At 38.0% G+C, this 20166-nt stretch overlaps 1 protein-coding gene across 1 annotated transcript in view; it reads left to right on the plus strand.

Annotated features, from left to right (window-relative positions):
* The window catches only part of KIF6 (kinesin family member 6), a 380232-nt gene that overhangs the window by 76416 nt on the left and 283650 nt on the right, over positions 1-20166 (plus strand). The window contains exons 4-5 of the mRNA XM_047103038.1: positions 3577-3724; positions 8506-8615. Of these exons, the coding sequence (XP_046958994.1) occupies positions 3577-3724; positions 8506-8615 (258 nt within the window). The remainder of the gene's footprint in view (positions 1-3576; positions 3725-8505; positions 8616-20166) is intronic.

Below are 20166 nucleotides of genomic sequence, written 5' to 3' on the forward strand. Positions count from 1 at the left end.
TATCTGACAAAGAATTTAGAATAATCCTCTTAAGGAAATTCAGTGAATTACAAGAAAACACAACTAAATGAAATTAGGAAAAAAATACATGAACAAAATGAGAAGTTCAACAAAGGAATAGAAACCATTAAAAAAAAAACAACAAGCAAAGCCAATCCTAGAGTTAAAAAATACAGTGATTGAATTGACAATTCAATAGAAAGCTTCAAAGCAGACTCAATCAAGTAGAATAAAAAATTAGTTAACTAGAAACCATATCATTTGATATTATCTAGTCAGAGAAGCAAAAGGAACAAATGCAAAGAGTGAAGAGAACCTTTCTGAATTATGGGATACCATTAAAGGAAACAATTTCACATTATTAAAGTCTCAGGAGAAGAGAGGGATAAAGGGGCAGAAAGCGTGTTTAAAGAAATGATGGATTAGAATTCTCAATCTGGGGAGAGGTTTGGACATCCATGTTCATACAGCTAATAGGTGACCCTATAATTTCAAACTGAAATGATATTTTATAAGACACATTAAAATAAAATTGGTAAAATCAAATACAAGGAGAGAATTTTATTTTATTATTTTATTTTTTTTTTCCAACGTTTATTTTTGGGACAGAGAGAGACCGAGCATGAACGGGGGAGGGGCAGAGAGAGAGGGAGACACAGAATCGGAAACAGGCTCCAGGCTCTGAGCCATCAGCCCAGAGCCTGACGCGGGGCTCGAACTCACGGACCGCGAGATCGTGACCTGGCTGAAGTCGGACGCTTAACCGACTGCGCCACCCAGGCGCCCCAAGGAGAGAATTTTAAAAGCAACAAGAGAAAAACATACCTGTATAATAAGGGTATCAGCAGATTTCTCAGCAGAAACCTTATAGGCCTGGAGAGAATGGGACAGTATACTCAGATTTCTGGAAAAAGAAAAAAAAAGAAACTGCCAACAAAGAATACTTTACCCAGCATAGCTGTCTGGGTAAAAGATATGAAAATATAAAGCATACTGGTAAAGGCAAGTCTAAGCAATTCATAATACTCTAATACTATATAGTATGGTGTTATGCTAATTACTTAATGTAGTATAAAGATTAAAGGACAAAAGTATTAACAATTATAGCTACAATAATTTGTTAATGAAGACATGATATGAAAAGAGGTAAATTGTGACGTCAAAGATACAAAAAATGGGACTAATAGTAAAAATGAATAGTAGATACACAAAAGATAAAGAGGAGGGAATCAAAGTATACCACAGGGAAAATCACTTCACAAAGAAAGACAATAAAAGGGGCGCCTGGATGGCTCAGCCGGCTAAGTGTCCGTCTTTGGCTCAGGTCATGATCTCAGGGTCCATGAGTTCGAGCCCCACGTCAGGCTCTGTGCTGTCAGCTCAGAGCCTGGAACCTGCTTCAAGTTCTATGTCTCCCTCTCTCTCTGTTCCTCCCCCACCTGCTTGTGCTGTCTCTCTCTCTCAAAAATAAATAAACATTAAAAAAAAAAGAATAAAATTGGAAGAAGGGAACAAAGGAACTACAAAGCTAGGAAACAATGAATAAGTTGGTATTAGTTAAGTCCTTACTTTGCCTTAGTTCTTTTTAATGTAAATGGATTAAATTCTCCAATCAAAAGGCATAGAGTGGCTAATGGATTAAAAACAAGACCCATCTATATGCTGCCTACAGGAGACTCACTTCAGCTTTAAGGGCACACAGAGACTTAAGGGGAAAGGATGGAAAAAGATACCCTATGCAAATGGAAACCAAAAGAAAGCAAGAGTAGCTATACTTCTATCACACAAAATAGACTTTAAGCCAAAACGATAATGAGACAAAGAAGGCCATTTTATAATGATAAAAGGGTCAATTTATCACAAGGATATAACAATATATATGCATCATAGATCACAGCACCTAAACATATTAGGCAAATATTTACAGATTTGAAGGGAGAAATAGACAACAATACAATAATAGTGGAATCTGATACCCCACTTTCAACAATGGATAGATCATCCAGACAGAAAATCAATAAGGAAACGCTGGATGTGAACTATACCTTAAGCCAAATGGACCTACCAGACATATATGTAACATTTCACCCAACAGCAGCAGATTACAGACTCTACTCAAGCACACGTGAAACATTCTCCTGGATAGATCACATGTTAAGTCACAAATCTAATCAAGAAATGGGCAGAGGACTTGAATAGAAATTTCCCCAAAGAAGATATATAAATGGCCCAAACAGATACATAAAAGGGTGTTCAGTACTTCTAATCCTCTGGGAAATGCAAACCAAAGGCATGAGATACGTCCTCATATCTGTTAGAATGGCTATTATCTAAATGCCAAGAGACACCAAGTGCCGTCAAGTATGTGAAGAAAAGGAAATTCTTATGCACTAGTGGTGAGGATGTAAATTGGTACAGCCACTATGGAAAACGGTATGGAGTTTCCTTAAAAAAAAATTAAAGATAGAAGGACCATATCCAGTAGTGCCACTTCTGTGTATATGTCAAAGGAAATGAAATCTCTCAGAGATATCTGCATTCCCATGTTCATTGCAGCATGTTCCCAATAGCCAAGGCATGGAAAAACCTAAATGTCTACTGATGGATGAATGGATACAGAAGATGTGGTATATGTACAATGGAATATTATTCAGCCATAGAAAGAAGAAAATTCTGCTGTTTGCAACAACATAGATGGGCCTTGAGAGCACAATGCTAAGTGAAATAAGACAGAGAAAGACAAATATTGTATGTTCTCCTTCACATGTGAAATCTAAAAAACTGAACTCACAGATATAAAGAAAGGAATGGTGGATGCCAGAGGCTAGTGGGTAGGGGAAAATGTGGAGATGTTGATCAAAGGGTAAAAACTTCCTGTTATTAGATGTGTAAGTTCCACAGGTTAATGTATAGCACAGTGACCATATATTATATATTTGAAAGTTGTTAAGAGTATAGATCTTATATGTTCTCACCACCTACAAAAATGATAATTATGTGAGGTGATGGATGTCTTATCTAACCTTTTTGTGGAGCTCATTTCTCGGTATATTTGTGTATCACATAATCACATTTTACACCTTAAAGTTACATTTGTTATATGTCATTTATATTTCAGTAAAGCTGGAAAAAAATAAAAAGACATTATATAAAAACAAAAGGCATTTTAATACAATTTATAATACATCAGTATTGATTCTTTAGCTGTGGCAAATGTACAATACTAATGTAATAACAATAGGGGAAACTAGGTGTAGGGTATGTGTTAACTCTGTACTACCTTTGCAACTTTTCTGTAAATACAAAAGTATTCTAAATAAAAATTTTATTCAGATTAACAAAAGAAACTATTTAAGAAGACTGGACTCCATTTGAGTTATAGGTCCTTTCTTAGAAAAAAGGATTGGTGTCTGATACTCTTGCCTAAAAAAACAGTTATTTTAGCTAGATACTCATATATAGAAATTTCTATAAATGTCGTTTAAATCGTGTTGAATAAGATTGCTATTAGAATACAAGCCATTTGATACAAGTGCAGTTAGCCATTTGGATATTAAAAGTGTGCCATTTCTTTAGTGTCTTGGCAGGTTACAATGGTACCATCTTTGCATATGGGCAAACAGGCAGTGGTAAGACATTCACCATCACGGGTGGAGCAGAACGCTACAGTGACAGAGGCATTATCCCAAGGACACTGTCGTACATTTTTGAGCAATTACAAAAGGTATGAAACTTTAACTTCATTTTCTGTTTGATATATTCAGCAGAAATTTACAGTGGGTAAAAAATTTATTGTGACATTTTATTATATTATATCTAAATGAGGAAGTATTATTGTGTAATAACTCTGGCCTTTATATTTAAGGAAGGTTTGGGATTTTGCTGAAGAAGTAGAAATTAAGGTGCTTCTCATTAAAGGGATGCTGTTTCAGCAAAGGCTGAAAGAGAGTTCTTCTGATACATCCATGGAGGTTAAAAGAACAGATAACACATTTTCCCAACTAACATCTTATATTCCCCATTAAGAAACTGGATGTCCTTTTACCAAGACATTTTTATTTCAGCTACTAAAGCACTGAGTAAGATGATATGATTGTACCTTTTTCACAATTGTGACAGAAGCCCAGAAGAGTTTACCAGAGTAAATATGCTATTGCAATTAATATTATTATGAAGAGTTCTTTATATTATATGCATCATTTATGTGTGTCTCTAAGTGCCTGTTGCCTTATTAGATTGAATACGACATATAATACAATTAACAAGGCAGGTATCTTTATCCCACTTTTATAGTTGGGAAAACTGAGTCTAAATATCTTTCCTTGGGTCCTTATAAGTAGCCGGTCTGGTGGTCCATCCCAGGTCTCTGTGATGCCAAACCCTGTGCTTTTCACCACTACATACACTGCCTCTGTATCTCAGACTGGCTTTATTTTGTTGGTTGTATTTAAACAATAATGAGTTAAGGAACTTCTCTGAACTTGGATTTCAGTTTTCCCTTAACTTTTCTAGGTTTCAGTTTTTCCCTCTGTGAAAGTAAGAATTGAATTGTACTAGAGGATCTCCAGCATCCCTACTCACTCCTACACTTACTTGGTTGTATTAATTCTGTATAACAAATGTCCTAACTAGGTCAGTGTAACAGCTATTCCAAATTTTCTTGACTGTATGCTTTTTGCATTTTGAGTTGCAAAGATGAGAAGAAATCGCTGAGATATGCATAATTCTCATTTCCATCCATAAAGTAGCAATTACCCATTAGTTCAGCTCATCTCTCACTAGCTCAAACATGCCAACACTGCATGCCAGAAAATGTAGAAGAGAAAGAGTTGAGTATAGTGTGTATGTTGGATTCAGATCCTGTCTTTTCATTTACTCATTTATTTCTGACATTAGCTGTTTTGTTTTGCTCCCAGATTTCGCAGACTGGGAACATAATTTCTAATAGTTTTTGCTGCTGTGGCTCAATGTGGAAGTATGTTTGGAAAGTTCATTGAAGTTGGTGCAGACCAACCTTGTTCTGAGAAAATGTACTACTTACAGCATGTGGCCTTGAGGTGGTCACTTAATGTCTCAGGCTTATGGAGTTGCTTCTGAGGGTTGAACATACTCTATCTATAAAGATATTGTCCTGGCATATAGTACATGGTCAATGTATGAGCTCAGTTACTATAGCCATTAATATCTATATCTATCTATCTATCTATCTATCTATCTATATATATATATATATATATGGAGAGAGAGAGAGAGGGAGAGGGAGAGAGAGAGAGAGAGAGAGAGAGACAAATGATCCTGATTAATTTCAAAGAATCCTTTGAAACTTAGGACAAATGAAGCCAATTTCCCTGATTAAGTTAAACAGAATAAATAAATCCTTTCCTAATGGAAAATATATTTGTCCCTTTTAAAATTTTGTCTGTGAATACCAAAATATAGTTCTAAAAGTCTAAATGTCTTCCAAGTACCTACCGTCTGCCCAGTTCATTGTTTTCATGTCTGTTTGTCATTGACATTATTCTAAACCACATTTCAGTTTGAATTATCCTAAATCACTTCCTGGACTGGAGAGAGCCCCTTGGACCAATTTATAGTCAGGACAACTCTTTGTAAAAGGACAGATCTCCATGATGGGCACAACATATTCGTTCTAATCAAATTGAACTGCTGCAAAACTAGTAAGAGACAGCTTGAGGTTCATCATTAAGTTTGTCCACATTGTATAGCTGAGAAATGCAGACAGGTACGCAGATACCCCCAGTCGATTGCTTGAGAGGGCCACATGGAGTTCTCTAGAATTCTTAAAGGACATACTTGACTTATGCAAAGTAATTATTTCAAGATAAACCGAGAGCAAGTGCATACTGGCTCCTAAAATGCCTGTGAGTGTGATAGGAGCACATTTGCAGTAATTTTAAAGGAAGACACTTGATTCCATTTATTTTAGAAATCATAGCTCATTATTTTTGAGTACTGTGAGGTTCAGACTTGTTTTGGGGCAAGAGAAAAGGCTGTCTGCAGGGAACATGTGTGTTACATTACAGTCTGGCAATCCTAGACACTAAAAAAGGAATAATAAGGAAAGGTAGCTTGCCACATTGCTCAGTGACTTTTAAGTGTGTATTCTAATAAAAGTCCAGAAAATGCAGAAACTGGAGGAGCCAAAGGCATTATCCAAATCATCTCAGGGGAGTAGTCTTGCCATTTTCCTGACTTATGATTCCTTCTACTTTCTGGAAGAAGAGAGTTTCTCCACTGCAGAGGAACATACAAATTGGCTGTTGTTTTGCCTTTCTTTTACTTTCCTTTTATATTCTTGCTGAATTCTCTATTTGGGGGCTTTTAGAAATAATGGTAAAAACAATAACATTAGCAATAATAATAACAGTAGCAACAGCAACACCTTATTGGTCCTTACTACAGGGACACACATTTCTAGTCAGATTTTAAATACAGAACCCTATTTCTCTGTTACAACAGTTCTACAAGATAAGAGTTATCCACAATTTCATAATTAAACAGCTGACGATAGTGCAGGATCACTCAGTTATAAATGGCAGATCCCGTATTCAAACCCAGCTTTTTCTGATGCTAAGATGAGCTCAGAACTGTATGCTAAAATCTCAAACTATAACATATGGGATATTTCAGTTATGTTCAGATAAGTTTAGAAGTATGTTGCTCTTAAACTTGCTGAGAGGTTGCTAAATGATCCCCCATGGCCTTCAACTTGCTCTGAGAATCTTGCTCTGAGAATCTTCTAGAGAGGACAGCATATATGTTCATTGTGGAACACTTTTTTCACAAGTATTTCATAGGATACTTGAGGGAAAACTGGATTAGACTAAAGACCACACAGAATCTGTCTAGAATATATGATCTCTGATACCTGTGCCATAACCCAAAGAATGATGTTGAATGATGCCTTTGCTAAACTAGGACACTAATCTAATCAGCAGGGTGTTTGTTAGGATAAACAGAGTCACCTACATCAGCAGGACTTCAGCATTTGGTGGGGATAAATTTATTTAGTAGAGACTCAGTCCATGCTGTCACCTTCCCAGACCACCAAAACATGACATCTCAGGTGTAGCTTGAGAGTTTTGCTCTGGTCATGTGCTGCCTGAGAATTGCCTTAGTTTTTCAGGTGTTATTTTGTTCTTATGAAATATTGGTGTTTTTATTTGGAGAGTTTGAGCCCCTTTAGAACCAGAGAATCATATTAATTTTAATCTGAAGAACGCATTAGGAATTCATTCTTCAATTTCATCACTAATCAGTGTGGAAACTGAGGCCTGACACAGTAGGGTATTATAGCAAGTAGGACTAGGATTCCAGCCCTGGATATGCAGGCCTTTGTTCTCTCTTCCATCTCTGTGACTTGGTCGTCTCTCCCTTTAAATAGTATCTGTCAAATGGATTGTCTTGGATATGGGTGAGAATCAGTCAGGAAGGTCATCCTAAGGAAAATCTCTTTGTGAGTATTGACTCTGACAATCTGCTGACCTTCTTGCCATGAGACACAAATATATTCTGTTATGAGAAGTAGGACTCTATTTGCTGAAATGCAAGCATCTGTATTTTGGGAGAAACAAGAAGAAAGTGCTATCAATTGATATTTGGTCTTGAAAACTGAAAAAAAAATTTCAGTTTTCTTGAGACCTGAAAAAATTCCATCTTATTCTATCTCAGAGGGAGTGGGTCCTTTTTATCTGCTAGCAGAACTGAGACAGGACCAGTTGCCTGGACTTTTATCCTAATTGCATTGATGCCTGTGTCATTGCATTTCAGTATTAATCCCCACAAAGTACCTCTCTCAAATGAATAGCTCAATATCCCTGATTGCCATGGGGGCCAGGAAGATTAACCCAAGAGAGAAGTTATAGGCAGTGAGCTGTGAATGTCTACTCTTACCGTTACCTGATTGATCTAAACTATTTCTGTCCCCTGGGATTCATTTTACATTATCTACTATTGTCTGTTATCTATGTCACCAGAAATTTTGAATATTGGAAAAATTTTTAAAAGAATTATGATGAAAGCTGGAAACTCTTTTGCTACTGAAGGTTTTAAACAGAAGTAATGATACTGTTTTCTTTTATGAATAGGCTATTCACAGAATGTAAGTTTATTTTTTCACAGTAACCTTTTTTTTTTTTTGGAGGGGGTTCTGGAAAGTAAAAAATGGTGTGTTGTACATTTCTGCAACCAAGTTGGCTCATTTTAAGTGTATATTGACTCTTTATGTATAACGTGGAACCAATAAAAAAACAACAGACTAAAGTTGCTTGTAATCATGGGTGTTGGCTATTAAAAAAAAAAAGCTTCATGCATATGGTTACTGGCAACTTGAAAGTGTCACGAACTGAAAATGGAAACCATACAAAGTGAGGAGGGTAAAGAAGAGAAGCTGTGAGGAAACTATAGTGATAAATGTGTTCATCCTCCTCTGAGCTGAATCGTTATTTATAGCCATTAAATAACATCTTCCCCTTTTCCAATCAGGACAGCAGCACAATATATACAACGCGCATTTCCTATTTGGAAATCTACAATGAATGTGGTTATGATCTGTTGGATCCAAGACATGAAGCCTCCAGTTTGGAAGATTTGCCGTGAGTAGCAGAACAACAAAGAATGGGGGAAATTACTTTCAGATGTTCCTTTCAATTGTTTTCTTTGAAACTTTGTATGTTTCTGGTCTCAATCATAATTAACAAATACTGGATAACAGAATCTTTTTTGTAATATAATGGATATTTTTTTTTCAGTTATGACAAATAGACAGCAATGATGGGAACTAAAATTGCTTGAAACCCATTTCTTGGGAATATCTCTTTTGGAGTTGGTACAAGAGAGTGCACTGAATGTTCTCGGACCCGGGGTAGAGTGGACTAGTGGGATATGCTGGTACTGCTTTACCTCTGCGGAGTCAGACCCTTTCCTCCTTCATTTGTGGCCTTTGTCTGAAGAGGGAGTTCAAATTAGGGCTCAAGCAGCAATGAGAGACTGAAAGAGAGAAAATAAAACTTTGTTTTCCCCGTTGCTTCTCTATTGTAAGACTGACACTGAAAATCATTTGGTCAGATTGGCACTGATTGCTGCATGACTGAAATATAGACAGAGTCTTCAGAGCTTACCTACTGAGTAAGTTACCCTGCCAGCGTTTATTACTCACTGCTTATTTGAATATCTGCCTGAATTACATATTAATTGATAATATTTCATATCCTTTTGTCCAGACATCTTCATATATCAGAAGTTGGTAGGGATGCCTGGGTGGTTCAGTTGGCTAAACCTCCGACTTGTGATTTTGGCTCAGGTCATGATCTCATGGTTCATGAGATCAACCCCTGCATCAGGCTCTGTGCTGACAATGCAGAGCCTGCTTGGGATTCTCTGTCCCCCTCTCTCTGCCCCTCCCCTTCTCTCTCTGTCTCTCTCTCTCTCAAAAATAAATAAATGAATAATAAAAATAAATAAAATAAATTTAAAAAGTTGGTACAGCCAAGAAAATGTATTTTAATTTTCTTAATATTCTAAAGCAATTTAAAAACACATATTAATCCTCTACCACAAAGATCAACAACCAATTGCTGGCTTGTTCTGGTTTGCAAAAGAAATAAGGAAATAATAAAGAAAATAAATTATACTCTTTACATCATCTTTGTATGTATTCTTCCTTTAATATTGACAGGGAGTTTTTATGTATCTCTTTTATGCCAATTGTATTCATTAGAGGGAGTTAGGAAAGGGGATTATTGTTGGTTTCTAAATATGTTAATTAAAGAATATAAGAAGAGAAAGGAAAGATCTGACTCCATGGAAGAAATTGGTCTTAAGGAAACTATTGGAATTAAGTTTACAGAGAGGTAAAATGTTCCTCAGAGGAAGGTTAGAAACAGCAACATTAAAAATATGAAGATGTAGTCAGAAAGGCCATGTGTTGAGGAGTCATGTGAGATAAACGCAGAAAGGCTAACAGAAGCCGGCTTTTGAGGTACTTGAATGGTGGGCTTTTGCTGTGAGATTGATTATTACTCTAATAGGCTTTTAAATTAATTTTCTAGCCTCCAGTCTAACCTGTGTACCTCTAGGCTAAATCCAGATTAAAATTGCTTTTAACAAGTCATATCTACACTGAAGAACTTGAAACCTGCTTAGCAATATTCCAGAAATGAAAGTCTTGGATATGACAAACATGGAGGAAGAGAAAGAAGTTTGAGAGATACGCATAAAAAAAATAAATAGATGATAACTAGCTAGCTAGTTAGATAGAAATCAAATAAATTGATTATGCCTCTCACCTTGGATTTGATTGGATTTGAAACAAAGGTGAATTACAGCAGGTTGGTTCTCTGTATTTTACTGATTGAGAAGAGTAAACTCAGAGAGGTATGACTTTTCCAGGGTGTCAAAACTAATCTGTTAATTGTAGAGCAAGAATTAAAAACCACAAGGGCATCTGGGTGGCTCACTCAATTGAGCATCCGACTTTGGCTCAAGTCATGATCTCACTGTTGGTGAGTTTGAGCCCTGTGTTGGGTTCTGTGCGGACAGCTTAGAGCCTGGAGCCTAGTTCAGATTCTCTCTCTCTCTCTCTCTCTCTCTCTCTCTCTCTGTCTCTCTCTCACACACACATACACCCACAAAATAAATAAACATTAAAAAAAAATTGGAAACTACATACTCTCACTTTCATGCCAGAGTAGCAAAAATAGCTTCAGGATTTTACCATGGGGCCCAGAGAATTGGAGTCATTGACTAAAAAGGTGATTTCTGTTAGAAAACTTGATTGGTGATGGTATTGAGTTTCATATACATAACTTTGGTGGCTAAGAGTACCTTACTAGATGTTTTCAATAACTTCCTCAGAGGTAGGAAGTATGCCTTACCTGAGTTGGTAGTCTCTCTACCACTAGGCCAAAGTAAGTTCTTAAGATTTAAAAAAATTATCTGTTAAATTGAAACTATAAAGTAGAATTTTTGAAGATGAAAATATAAAGGAACAACAGCATGAGCTCTGTGAATCAGAGTCTAATGGACATAATTGGGTGCAACCTGACTATGAGAACTAGGAATGAGAAAAGTCGTTGACTTCTAAGAGAGGCAGTGTAATATATAGTCAAGAGCACTTGATTACAAGTCAGGACATTTGGGTTCTAGTCCCAACCCCTCAATCTTAGATACATTTTTTCACTTTTCTGGGTTTCTCATGGTCTATAAAATGTGGGCATTGGGTTATATAATATTTAACAGCCTTTTGGAGGTCAAAGATTGGCGACCTCACAGAATAGGACTTCTTTGGTGACTCTTTTCCCCTTCACAAAAAAATAAGAAGTGATGTAGATATCTTGTATTTTCCTCCTAGAAAGGAGCCTTCTGCCTCTTGAAAGCAAGGACAATGCTTTAATTCACTCTGTGTCTCTGTGTTTCCTGATATGCCTGGCATTTAGTGGTGGATCTCAAGGTCGATCAGATTGTCTCGGTAGATGTCACTAGCTTTCTACCTTAAACTACTGCTCTTCTTTGGTAGCTTCATCCTCTTGTTGGAGAATGAGTTCACTGACTCAAGTCAGAAGTGACCTCAATTACAAAACAGATGTTTTCAGTGAACTACTGCCCTCCCCCATACAAAAGTGGACAGAAAGATGTTCTTCTTACATTTTGGAATATAATTACATGAAAACAAATCCATTAAAATAAAAATGAAAAGATTCTCATTATGAAAGAAGACTCCCATATCCCAGGAGTATAGTTTATTTACTTCAAATATATTCAGTACAATTGAATTCCAAAACAGTTCAAGAACAGCATAGTCTTTTGGTGTGGGGATGATGGGATTTGACTGGTATTGAGTCTGCTGGTTTTCTGGGGATTTTAGAGAGTTTGCCTTTTACTAAGATTATCAAGTAATTCTTTATAATAGAATGTGACTTTTGCTGTACCTGGATTAGATTAAGAGTATGTACTGTTAATCTGGTTTCATACACTCTTGAACTGGGACGAGCTCTAACCCCACAATCTTATCCATCTGATTGACTGCTTCATTGTTGTGAGCTGGAATGTCCCAAATACTCTGACTGTGATCCAAAAATAATAGGCAAACTGTCTGTTGACTTTGGTTCTCTCTTGTGGTCATCCATTTGAGGGACAATGGCAAGATACACATTGTAGCCCTTTGACATTCTTATACGTGGCATAACCATGTCTAATCAAATTCAAGGTCAATTTGATGTTGCACAACAATAGCCATCAGTAACAGGTTTCTTACTACTGAGCAACACAGCTTCCTCCAAATCACCTGCTGGACGTTCTTCTCATGGGGCACTCTGTCTTTTCTGATCCTTGTTTTTTACACTCTAATGAGTTCCAACTCTGCTGTTACTGAAGCATTTGCCTATAGACTGCCTGTGGACTTTGTATATATAATGTCAGGGGATTGGACTAAAGTCAATTGCTTCTCTCAAAAGTTGCTGTAGTCATTTGGCAAGGAGTTTTTAGATACAACATTAAAAGCATGATCTGTGAAAGAAGAAATAGATGCGTTGAGATTCATTAAAATTAAAAACTTCTGCTCTCTGAAAGACACTGTCAAGAGAATAAAAAGACAACCCAGAGACTGGGAGCAAATATTTACCAAACACATATCTGATAAAGGACTTACATCTAAAATATACAAAGAGCTCTTAAAACTCAGCAACAAGAAAACTAACAAGCCAATGAAGAAATGAGAAAAAGCTCTGAACAGACAGCTTACCAAAGAAGCTAAGCATCTGAGAAGATGCTCCACATCATCTGTCATTTGGGAATTGCTAATTAAAACTACTATGTACCTACTAGAATGGCAAAAACCTAAAAAACTGGCAATACCAAATGCTGACAAGAATGTAGAGCAGCTGGAATGCTCATTCATTGCTGGAGGAAATGCAATATGCTACATTTTATTTATTTATTTATTTATTTATTTATTTATTTATTTGAGAGAGAGCGTGCGCATGCATGCCCAAGTGAGGGAAGGGCAGAGGGAGAGGGAGAGAACCTCGAGCAGGCTTTACACTCCACTGAGCAGGCTCTACACTCCACGCAGAACTTGATGCAGGACTCAATCCCATGGCCCTGGGGTCACTATCTGAGCTGAAGTTAAGAGTCAGACAGACGCTCAACCAACTGACCCACCCAGGTGCCCTGGTATAGCTATTTTAAAAGATGACGTCAGTTTCTTAAAAAACAAACATAGTTCTTAGGATAGGATCCAGCAGTTATACTTCTGGGTATTTAACCAAATAAATTGAAAACTTATGTCAGTACAGAAACCTGCCCATGAATGGATATATCAGCCTTATTCATAATTGCCAAGAGCTGGAAGCAACCAAGATGTCCTACATTAGGCAAATAGAAGAACAAACTGTGATACATCCATGCAGTGGAACATTATTTGGCCATAAAAAGAAAAGCGCTATTAAGCCACAGAAGACACACAAAGTCTATATACTGTATGATTCCAAGTATTTGACATTGTGGAAAAGGAAGAACTATAGATACAGTAGGAAGAGCACTAGTTGCTGGTGGTTGGGATGGGGAAAGATACAGGGATGAATAGGTGAAGCACAGGGGACTTTTTGGGCAGTGAAATTATTCTACCTGATAGTATAATGGTGGGTCACTTGTCCAAACTCATAGAATATATATCATCTAGAGTGAACCCTAATAGAAGCTATGGGCCTTTAGTTAACAAAACAACAGTAGCGAAAAGGAACGAACTATTCATACGTTTAACAGGTTGGATGAATCTCCAGGGAATTATACCGAGTGAAAAAAGCCAATCCCAAAAGGTCATATGATGTATGATATATTTATATAATATTTTTTAAATGACAAAATTATAGAACTAGATAACAGATGAGTGGTTGACAGGAGTTAGGGAGGGAAGTGGGGATGGTTATACAAGGCCAGTGAGAGATCCTTATGGTCATGGACTGTTCTGTTTCTCAACTGTGACTGTGGATACACAAAACTACTCATGTGATTAAATCCCATAGAATTAAACACACACACACACAAACACACACACACACACAACTCGGACATCTGAATAAGATCAGTGGATTCTATCAATGTCAGTGTCCTAGTAGTGATATTTTAATATAGTTTTACATGACGTTATCATTGGGAAAAACTGGGTAATGGGTACGTTATTTCTTATAGCTGCATGCAAATCTACAATGTTCACAAAACAAGTTTAATTAAAAAATAATTGTCTATATATTTGTGTGTGTATATATATATATATGCATATACACACGTGTATTCAATGCATTCTGTATTTAGCAATTTAAATGAAAATAAAACATCTATTTTTGAAAGTCTTTATGTCATATGCTATAAAGAGAATATAGTTAGAATCTAAGTATGTCTTATGGAGTAAAACAGTATAACTACTGGTCTTAACCATAGGGAAAATAGTCACCTTACTTAAGTGTAATTTTAGTATTCCTAAATAGGGATGCATAATGCATTTAAGTTTCCAAAGATGGTCATGGTTATTACTGTTAGCAAAAAGTCAGTAAACTCCAGCATCCAGTATTGCAATCTTGGCTTTGTTGTAAAATAATTTGTTGCCAAAGGAAAACAAATAGATGGATGTTAAATTTAATTCATCAAATTGCTATGCCCACTGGATATGAAACACTCTTAAGTGTTGCAGGAGTTACAAAAAAAGATGAATGCAGTGTCTGCCCTCATGGCTTACATTCTAGTCATGTGGAATCATTCATTTATTCAACAAACATTTAGAGATCCATTTTGATTCCACATACTGTGCTAGGTAGGCACTGACTTTACTGACATAGTCTTTACTTTTCCTGGACCTCACAGCAGAGTGGGGAAAACTAGAATAAAATAGCATAAGGTAGAATATGAAAAACATCATAAGAAAGGCACAAAGAATGACTAGGGCTTAAAGAAGGAAGAAACGACATCAGGTCAAGTGATATGGAAGAGATTCCCATAGAAGGTGGTACATGAGATAGTCCTTGAGGGAAGGTGTAAGACTTGGGGCAGTGGAGTGTGGCCTTCATGTGGAAACAAAGGTAGGGAAGAGCACTGAGCTTGTTCTGTGACAGTTAATAGACCTGTTTGGACCCCAGGAAGGGAGTAGGTGAGAACATTGAGACAGAAAAGTAGGAATGCCAGGATTTGGCAGGAAGGTGTAGCCCTCAGAGATTTTTGTTCAAGGGTAGAGCAGCTTGGAACTGCCTTTTAGGAAGAAAAATCACTCAGTAGCATGTCAGGCTAGAAAGATGGATGGGAGTCAGACCGCAGAGCATTGTGGGAAGTTATTAGGATCATCTTGGTGGCAGTGGGAGTAAAAAGGAGGGACAGAATTGGAATACATAATCCAGTGGCTTGAAATTTAACTATGTGTGAGAATATAACTATGTAGGAGAATCACCTAGATGTTGTTTAAAAAAGCAGATTGTTGGCCCCCACCTCCAGAAAATTCAAATATGTTTGAATAAGCAGCCCAGGTGATTCCAATGCAGGTGGTCTGTATTAATCCCTTCCCTCATCCACCTAGGAAAAGTTCTTTTTAGAGATACCAGAAAAAATCTCTCCATGAGGGAAATGGGCACCTGTTGTGTGCTGGTCCCTATCCTAGGGACTTTAAATGCAGTATCTCATTTGAGGAGGTAGGTATCATAATCTATGCTTTATGGATGACTAACCTGAGGTTCACTTAGATAGTGTGATATTTCCCTAAGATTCCACATCTGCCAAGAGATGGTCCATCAAACATCAGACCTGGGGGTTCTGGTGCTCTTGCCCAGGAGATCCATGTTGTATCCTGGCATTCCATCTGAGCTCTGAGAAGACTGTGTTTCTGGGCTTCTTCAGGGCTCTGGAACCTCTTGTGTGAGCCACAACTTTGAGTCCGTCTCAGCTCTGTCTGTTTTGTGTCGGACACTCTGCAAGGCTCTGAGAGTACCTCAAAGGGGGCTAGTTTAGTAGAACAGACTCATAAAAAGATCATTTCAGACTTACGTAGTGAGTGATAAGATGCCCTGGGTTCTTTAAGGGCATGAGGGAGGATACTGATTTCCACCTGGGAGTTCAGAGAAGGCTGGAGAAAAACTCTGCCTCATTATGGTCTTCAACCTCAGCTAAGCCCTCAGCCTGCTAAGCAGTGTCTTCATACACCCAGTGATTTTTCTCCCATTCCCCACAATAGTTACATCAAATGTCTGTCTCTTTTGTCACACACTGTGTGCCCCAATCCTCTTCCACACCACTTGTATCCTCACCTCAGACAGACTATCGAAGCTGCCATATAGGAATTACCCCAACTTGCTGCCTCCTACCCTGCTTCCCACTCACCTCCTTCCCTCTAGCTCCAGGAAACTGTCCTTTTGAAAGCCAATCTTTCCACTTAAGCCTAGGACTCTCCTTGGGTTGGCCACAAATCTACTTTATTTGGCCTACACATTTCATGTTTAAAATTTTTGAATTTAGTGCCTTTAGCTGAAGCATACATCCTTCAGTTCTTATTCCTACCTGTTGTATTATGTTTTTTTTCATTTGTGTTATTTTTCTGGTCCCATTGAGCATTTGAACAGATTCTGGGCCTATAAGCATAGATCTCAAAGTTAAAACGAACTCCAGTCTTTTCTTCAGCTGATTCCATTACTGATACAGCTGGGAGGCAACTTCTTGAGAAGCAGTGGTGCTGTCCTCCGGGATGATCTGAGCAAGTGGCCAGTGACTAGTGATGGTCACTTATACTCTGTGTCCTTCATGGATTGGCCAGGAACTGTGTTTCTTAGAGAAACGGGACATTGTCAGTGACCATAGCAGAGGGAAAATGACACACTTCTACCCAAAGCCTGTCCTTCTAGCGTAATCTCAAAAGGCAAGTTGACTTCCCCTACTGTGAATGGCTGGTTGAAAGAAATCATTCTTAACATCTGAAATGTCTTATATAGGAGGCTGTCTTTGTCAGCTCAGCTACGAGAACAATGTACCATAGACTAGGTGGCTTAAACAGCAGACACTTAGGGGTGCCTGGGTGGCGCAGTCGGTTAAGCGTCCGACTTCAGCCAGGTCACGATCTCACGGTCCGTGAGTTCGAGCCCCGCGTCGGGCTCTGGGCTGATGGCTCAGAGCCTGGAGCCTGTTTCCGATTCTGTGTCTCCCTCTCTCTCTGCCCCTCCCCCGTTCATGCTCTGTCTCCCTCTGTCCCAAAAATAAAATAAACGTTGAAAAAAAAAATAAAAAAAAAAAATTAAAAAAAAAAACAGCAGACACTTATTTCTTACAGTTCTAGAGACTGGGAAGTCCCATATCAAGGAACTGGCAGATTTGGTTCCTGGTGAGAGCTGTCTTCCTGGGTAATAGATAGCTTTCTTCTTGTTATGTCCTTACATGGTGGAGAGAGAGAGAGAGAGAGCGAGAGAGAGAGCGCACACGCGTGTGCTCTAGTCTCTTTCTCTTCTTATAAGGGCACTGATCCCATCATGGGAACCCCATCCTCGTGACCTTATCTAAACCTCATTTGGTGTAGTCTGATAATTTTCCAATCTGTTTTAAATTTTGAGTATAAAAGCAAAACCATAGGATTACCTAAAAAAGTGTTGAATAATTTTGGCTTGTTTGGTCACTCTGTTCTATCACTCTGAAGAACACACGGGGTTTGGAAACACATCTGACTATTACAGCTCAACTAATAGAGAAAAATTAATTAAAATTATTTGAGAGTGTCAATATCATATATACCGAGCATTTACTAGATGCCAGAAATCTCAGTGAGCTCTTTGAGGCATTATAAGGAATTTAAACTGTATGCTTATCCTCAACTTAACATTTTGTTGGAAAATGCAGCATGCACATGAAACACCTCAGGAAACTTTTACAAAATACAACTGCTGTCAACCGTCCAGTTAATAATGTGTGTACACGCAAAAAAGGCATACAAGTCATTTAGAGTTACGGTAGTCTTACGAATAGAGCCGCGTCAACCAATAATCCCCTGTCATAGCCCACTTCCTCAGTGATTTCCTAATTTTATTGGCATAAGCCAAGACCAAAGTTCTGACTGCACTAAGATCTGGCCGTGCTGCCGGTGGGAGTAGTGCTGAGTCAGTCTAGAGGGAGGACACATGGGGAAGAACTTTTTGAATGAAAGCTAAGTGAGGGAGGGGAAGAGGTTCCATTAGAAAGCTAGAGGGCTCATCTGGACCAGATGATAAGTGTCGCAGGTAGTGTATTAATCTCCCAGCTCTGAAACTTCTATAGCAGTTAGCCTACATATTATAATTATTTTTTAATATAATTTATTGTCAAATTAACTAACATACAGCGTATACAGTGTGCTCTTGGCTTCGAGAGTAGATTCCCATGATTCATCGCTTACATACAACACCCAGTGCTCATCCCAACAAGTGCTCTCCTCAGTACCCATCACCTATTTTCCCCTCTCCCTCCCAGCCCATCAACCCTCAGTTTGCTGTCTGTATTTAAGAGTCTCTTGTGGTTTGCCTCCCTCCCTCTCTGTTTGAAACTAATTTTTCTCCTTCCCCCATGGTCCTCTGTTAAGTTTCTCAAATTACACGTAGGAGTAAAAACATATGATATCTGTCTTTCTCTGACTGACTTATTTCATTTAGCATAATACTCTTCAGTTCCATCCAGGTTGTTGCAAATGGCAGGATTTCATTCTTTCTCATTACCAAGTAGTATTCCATTGTATATGTAAACCACATCTTCTTTATCCATTCATTGCTTGATGGGCATTACAGCTCTTTCCATAATTTGGCTGTTGTTGCTCTGGAAAACAATATGAAGTTTCCTCAAAAATTAAAAATAGAATTACCCTATGACCCGACAATGGTACTACTAGGAATTTATCCAAAGCCTATGTATTGTTTGGCTAACTATAATTGACCTTGTGTCTTCTGATTGAGTTCTGGGACAGTTGAAGACATTTTTCAAAGTGAAAGTTACTGTGAACCAGAGATCAGACTGATGCTACTCAGGCTGGCTGATCACCTATTATCTTTGAGTACATATCTGACTTGATCTAAGAAGGAAGCCCTAGGAATAACCCAGTTACAATAGCAAAAGAAGGTAAAACACTCAGGAAATGTTCAGGGTCTTTGTGAAGACAGTGCATTTTTTGGTGAGAAATGAAAGAAGTTTGAAGATAAATGGAGAGCTGTTAATCTGGTTCTGAAGGAGAAGTGTGAATACCTTGAAGAGGTCAGTTCTTCCCATAGGTAGAGGTTCAGTGAAATTGCGAGCAAAATCTTAAAGACTTTAAAAAACAGAAAGGAGTCCAGAGTTTATCTGAAAGCATAAACTACCAAGAAGAGCAAAGAAATGCCTGAAACATAGAGAAATAAAAGAGGCCTAGTGATGCCATGTATTCAAATTAGGTAAAACTCTAATAATGAGATCGTGTTGTACCACTTTGGAATTAGATAAAGACGTGAGAACAGATAAACCAGAATCAGATCCTGTACCATGCCACTATTTAATGTGGACAAAAGGAAGTTATTCAGTCACTGGTATTGAACATTTTTGTTAGTAAACTAACAACTGCTTATGACAACAGACCAATTTATAGTGGCTTAACCAAATTGTCTGTCTGCCCCCACCCTGCCCCAACCCTGCACACACACGTAAGGGTTCTCAAGTTTGGAGCCACAGCTGCTGTGGAAGCTCCAGGATGCACTAGGCCTTCCTTTTATCATTCAGCTGAGCCGTTCTCAGCAGTAACTCTAGTCCTGGTGCAGAATGACTACCGTGCCTTCAGCATCACATCCACATTTCTGGAAGAAAAAAATAAGGAAAAGGGCATGTGTTAGTTGAGGCTGCCCCTTTAAGAGTCTTTCCCAGAAGCTCTATCCTTTGACTTCATCTTTACTAGTCACTGACCAGAATTATGTTACATGGCCAGTTGTAGTTGCAAGGGAGTCTGGGAAAGTCTAGTATTTTAGAATAATTCCCTGAACACAAATCAGAACTTAATATTTACACAGAAGGGGAGGACAGATCCCATATAGTCAGCCTGCAATGTGAGTCGCAATTAGTTACCTGGAGGAAAAAAAAATTCATGTGGATCCCTTATTTCTTTCTCTGCACCTGCATCCTAAAAAATAGAGGAAAATA

Source organism: Lynx rufus, unplaced genomic scaffold (assembly GCF_022079265.1).
Source record: "Lynx rufus isolate CCGP_SWC_20201006 ecotype Redwood Valley unplaced genomic scaffold, mLynRuf1.p SCAF_6, whole genome shotgun sequence".
Classification (NCBI taxonomy): Eukaryota; Metazoa; Chordata; class Mammalia; order Carnivora; family Felidae; genus Lynx; species Lynx rufus.